General features: G+C 35.2%; 1 protein-coding gene across 1 annotated transcript; it reads left to right on the top strand.

Annotated features, from left to right (window-relative positions):
* Positions 1-1,810: 1,810 nt before the first annotated feature.
* LOC108225153 (uncharacterized) lies at positions 1,811-5,008 on the top strand. Its single transcript, XM_017399970.2, has 2 exons — positions 1,811-3,391; positions 4,637-5,008. The coding sequence occupies exons 1-2, from the start codon at positions 2,154-2,156 to the stop codon at positions 4,680-4,682; spliced, it is 1,284 nt and encodes a 427-aa protein (XP_017255459.1). The 5' UTR covers positions 1,811-2,153; the 3' UTR covers positions 4,683-5,008.
* Positions 5,009-5,531: the final 523 nt, after the last annotated feature.

The following is a 5,531-nucleotide window of genomic DNA, read 5'->3' as shown; positions in this document are numbered from 1 at the left end:
AATATCACTAAATCCTAAAGCAGATACCACTAAATTCTTAAACAACCACATCTCCACCTCTATCTTCACCAACCCCACCTCCATCTTCACCAACCCCACCTCCACATCCGCCATTGCCACCACCTCCGTCGTCACCTCTTCCATAACCACCACCACCTCTATGCCACCCGCCTCCTCCAACTCCACCTCCATTATTTCTCTAACAACACAATCTCCACCTCCATCTTCACCAACCCCATCTTGGTCACTGCTTCAACCTCCTTCAGCCCCGTTCATACTTCTTTCTCCACCTCGGCTCAACTTCAAAACGCGGCGGAGCCGCCACTATTCCGGCAACGCTCCAACCCCCTACTTCAAGTCACCCACACCTTCGCTACAATCATCCTTCCTCCATCTCTACCTTCACCTCCACCATCTCCACCACCGTCACCACCATCTGAATCGAAAACGTGAACAGATCTGGAGATTTGAGCAGTTTTTCGAACATATATGGAGATTCTGGGCTGTTTCCGCAAGTTTTCACTAATTCTTGCAACACATATCACTAAATCCTAAAAAGAATATCACTAAATTGTACTGCGAATATCACTAACTTGTATTGGTTTCTAGTTTTTATTTTAAAAGTGGTTTCTATTTGATCATGAGCCTATATATATATATATATATTTGAAAACTGGAACTTGAAATCAGGAATTCAGCTGCATATGAAGTTGCAAAAGAGGTTGCAACACGGCTGGCGCCGCCTGTAGTTGCAAATGAGGTTGCAAAAGTTGCAAACAGTATTTTTGAAAAAAAAAATTATGAAAAGGTATTTTTAAAAATAATTCTGGAAGGTAGTATTTTTGAAAACAATAAAAGAAAAGGTAGGTAGTTTTGTAGTTTTGTACATTTGATCAAAATTGACCACAACCCCACACCAAAAAATGACAAAATGTGCTACTTGCTAGATAATTTTAACTCCACCCCCTTTTCCCACACCTATTATTAATTACAAATTTATGATTTTATCTACCTCCGCTTACACAGATTTATGCAGCTCATGAACACTATTGACCGATATTTTTGGTATCCATCATTTTATTAATTAAATACAAAAGTAATTTAATAATCATTAAATTTTTTAATTTAATGAAAGAAAAATGCTAGACATTGTTTCCAATTTATTTTTTCCACATTTAGATGGTAGTGTTTAATTGATTTAATGATAATATATGCACAAAAGTCACCCCAATCAAAATTAATCATCTATCCGCCACATCATTTTATAAAAAAATTTGAGAATAGAATATGTGAAACGTAGCTTTACTCTCGAAAAAAACTCTTTTTTATATATCAAGTCATGCTAAATACCATCTACATATCAAATATCAAGGCATGTTAAATATTCTCCACACACCATATTAGATGAGATAGTTGATTTTGGACACATAATTTAAAATGCAATGAATGCTTATTTTCTGTTTTTTTTGAATTTTGCCTTTTGTAAATAAAAAATTTATATTTAAATTTATCCACTTAGTTTGATATTTCTTAAAAAATTCCATAAATAAAATTTCATATATAAAAATAATTTCGAATATAACTTATATAATTATTCGATTAGGGAATCCTAATATAGTAATATTCATATTCAAAATAAAATAATTTGGGACCCGGAGTATATATTTAATTTTACGTTATGCGGTAGGATTTATTCTACGGATGAACAGTAGGCTGTTGTTGGTTGCAGACTTGCAGTAGATTGGGACGAGAAGTAAGGGCCCCACAGAAGAAAGAATGAGAAATAACCGCCTCCGCTAAAGCACAGTGCGTGTCCGCACAGTGTGTGTATTCTACAATCTCTCTCGTTATTATTTCCTACACCAAATATAACGCAGCCCCATCATTATAATTCGCATTTATCTTCACTTTTCAATGTGTCTTTCTTATACAACTGCCGTTACTTTGATAGATTTTTAGTAGTTCCCTACTCGCAAACTCTCTCCTAAGACTCCACGCCTCAATTTCTGCACGTTTCCCAACACACACTCACTTTCACACACTTATCTCTGCAGCCCAGGTCAGTCATTCCATGCTTTGATGCTCCTGTCTCTTGCAATTTGGTTGTGTTTTGTTGATTTGGGCTTTAATTGTGGTGACCCTTTTCGACACTGATGAAAATCTTGGGTTTTACTTGTGTGTTGCTTCTGGCTTGCTATGTGATTGATTTTTATAAGAGGGTGTTTGATAGTTTTCTTGGGGTCTTGTTGATGGACTGTGTTTCTTGTTTGAGGTTCTTGAGGAATGATTTTGAGTTTGGGTTTTTGGTTTTAAGGTGTTTTAGGCAGTTGGTTTGGGGTTTTGTTTTGTATGTGTGTTTGGGTTTGGGGTTCAAGGTTTTGGAAGTTGGGTGGCAATGCTGGGGTTTTACTCAGATTTTTTGTGTTCTTGGGGGTGTTTGGAGTGAATTAAGAACTGGGTTTGCTTCGAAAACTGATTTTGATGCGAAAAACAATGTAAAGTTTCGGTCTTGTGAATTGGAGGATCGGTTCTTGAGCGAGAAAGTTGATGAGAAGAAAGAGTGTGTTGATGAGAGTGATGGTGAACATGGGGGCACTTTGAAAAGGGATTCAGAGTTCTCTTCTTGCAAATGTGGGTTTTTGGAGGATCGTTTTGTTATTGAAAAACTTGGTGGAGACAAAGAATGCATCGCTGAGAGTGATGATGAACTTGGGTGCACTTCAAAAATTGATGCTGATGTGAAAAGCAATTTGAAGTTCTCGTCTTGTAAATGTGGGTTTTTGGATAATCAGTCCATGATTAAAAAAACTGATGATGACAAAGAATGTATGGATGAGAGTGATGATGAACTTGAGTGTTTTTGGTCCATGACCGAAAAAGCTGATGATGACGAAGAATGTATGGATGAGAGTGATGATGAACTTGAGTGTTATGACGTGGATAAAGAATGTGATGTTGTGAAATTGAGAAAATTAGTTAAGATAGAAAGGGACCGTGTTAATGCTGCCTATGTCGAACTTGAAGAGGAAAGAATGGCAGCTGCAACTGCTGCTGGAGAGACGATGGCTATGATTTTGCGCCTGCAAAATGAGAAGAGTGTGATCGAAATGGAGGCTCACCAGTTTCGCAGATTGGCCGAGGAGAAGCAACTCCATGATCAGGAGGTCATTGAATCGTTGCGGTGGATTGCTATGAGTTGTCAGTCAGCAGTGACTCAGTTGGAAGATCAAGTCAGATCCTTGACGCAAAAAGTAGGGATGCACTTGAAGGATGATGAAGCGGAACAATTAGAAGTAATTGATAAATCCTTCAGTTTTAACAAATACAACTTTGAGGATGATGCACTTGAAGATAGGCTAGTTAGTTCCCTTGACTTGACCTTGTCATCGTGGTAAGTTTACGGTATATTGTTTATCCTATAGGTATTACATATAAGGCATAGTATCCATCTGAATAGTTAGCATTGAATTCGTATAGCATATAAGCTATAATAAGCATAAATATTTTTCATCAAATGAATAGAATTGCTGTTCTGAATCAAAATATGCTCTTCAGTTTTCCCCTCTCTGATTCATCTGTACTTTCTCAATATTTGTTAATAAGTATGTTTCACTTGTATCTCTTATAAGGAACGCGAGAAAAGAGAGTATAATTAATTATAAGTAAACTGTTGTTTCTATATTTTTGGCTCTATTTTATCAGCGGTGTACATCTTCCTTTGTTAGGTTAAAGTTTTGTTTTGCAGGGTTTTCTGTTTTTCAAGGAAGTAATAAATGAAGTGAATATCAATTTTCTTTGTCGTGCTTAATTGTAATAGTACACGGGCAAAGCTGTTATTTGTAGATTTAGATTCTTTTTATTTGTCTAGATGAAAGATCATCTTCCGCTTTATTAATTAAATATCTATCCCAAGAATAATCTTAGAGTTTTTGCAATCAAACTGATATTCTGTTGGGACTATGTGGTTTTCGTTCCTTCTTATTTGTGTTTGTTTAACCTATGTTACTTATCATATTATCATATTATACGTAAAAATATTAGTTTTTTATCTTCAAATACAGATAAACTACTAGATTTCCCTAAATTTTGAAGTCCTTGCATATCCATGGTCAAGGTGTCGATGTGCTAAGGCCCCTTCTATTTAATAAATATCTATCCTAAGAATAATCCCGTGGGACTATATATTTATCCTAAGAATAATTTTTGACCAGGATGGTCAAGAGTTTGTGCAATTAAACTAATATTCTGTTGGGACTATGCGGATTTCTTTTCTTATTTGTGTCCGTCTAACCTATGGTACTCATCGTATTGGATGCAAGAATTTTAGGTTTTTATCATCAAATACGAATAAACTACTGAATTTCCTTAATTTTCCCCTAACTTTTGAAGGCCTTGCATATCCGTGGTCAAGTTGTCGATGTGTCAAGGCACTACTATTGAGAAGCAAATGCTGTGACTAGTCTTTCTGCTTTAATTTGGGAAAATCAATCTGTGTTTAATTTGTCTTAATGGTCTTTAGAATTGAGAATTTTTGTGACCTTTTCTCACAAGCAGATCTCTGTGTAATATGTATTGTTCTGTGGATTCTGGATATCTTTATATCACTAATTGTGACTTTGGCTTTGTTGCGTTGCAGTATGGGCAAATCCCATCTTGAAACACCTTCACATCGAAGAAACTAAATCTAGCCATGAACGAATCTTCCATTTTATGGTTTAGCTTGAGGCATTGACATAACTTTTGGCCAATTGAACATAAATATCGTACAAATCAGAATCTCCGTCTCCAACATGCAGGGATGACAGAATGGTGTACAAGTCTCAAGTTGTAACTGAGTATAAGTTATTCCTTCTTTCAACTTTGTTAACGGTTGTTTATAATATCATAGATACTTTCTTCTTGTGGATAATAGTTTTCAGTTTTCGCCGTTTGTACAATAGTTTCTAAGAAGCGAGAATGGACAACATGACTGAAATATATCTATAGAATCAATACTTGTTTTATGGTTGTTCTACAGGAGCAGTAGTGGTTAGCAGTGTTCTGAAAATCGCCGAGTTGGCCGAATACTCATTCTGAGCACTCTTTTTTACCCCTCGTCTGATCCGAGTTCCGAGTATTCGGGTTCAAAACCGATTTATTAAAAAATCGGTCAAAACTGATCAGTTTGACTCCGAGTACTCGAGGTCAAATCCGAGTTTGACTTATCAATTTTTTTATTGTTTTATTTGAAAATTATTTCAAAAGAGACTAAACGTAAATTTATATATGTTTTGTTCTTTTTTTGCAAAGTATTGACATTAATTAGACAGTATATGTGTTTTATCATTAAAACTTGTGAATGATTATTATGTCAAAAAGTATCAAACAAGTAACTTTTATTTGAACTTCATTATTCCAGGTGTGTTATTAATATATTAATATTATTAGATAACTTTATTGTTAATCATTATATAACTATATATGAGAGAAAAAATTAATTAAAAAAAAATATTCGATTAGTTATCCGATAACTCATTTCGAGTACTCTCTCG

The sequence above is a fragment of the Daucus carota genome, chromosome 6 (genome assembly GCF_001625215.2).
Source record: "Daucus carota subsp. sativus chromosome 6, DH1 v3.0, whole genome shotgun sequence".
NCBI classification, from domain to species: domain Eukaryota; kingdom Viridiplantae; phylum Streptophyta; class Magnoliopsida; order Apiales; family Apiaceae; genus Daucus; species Daucus carota.
The sequence above is the reverse complement of the archived record's forward strand: the minus strand, read 5'-3'. Positions and strand labels throughout refer to the sequence as shown.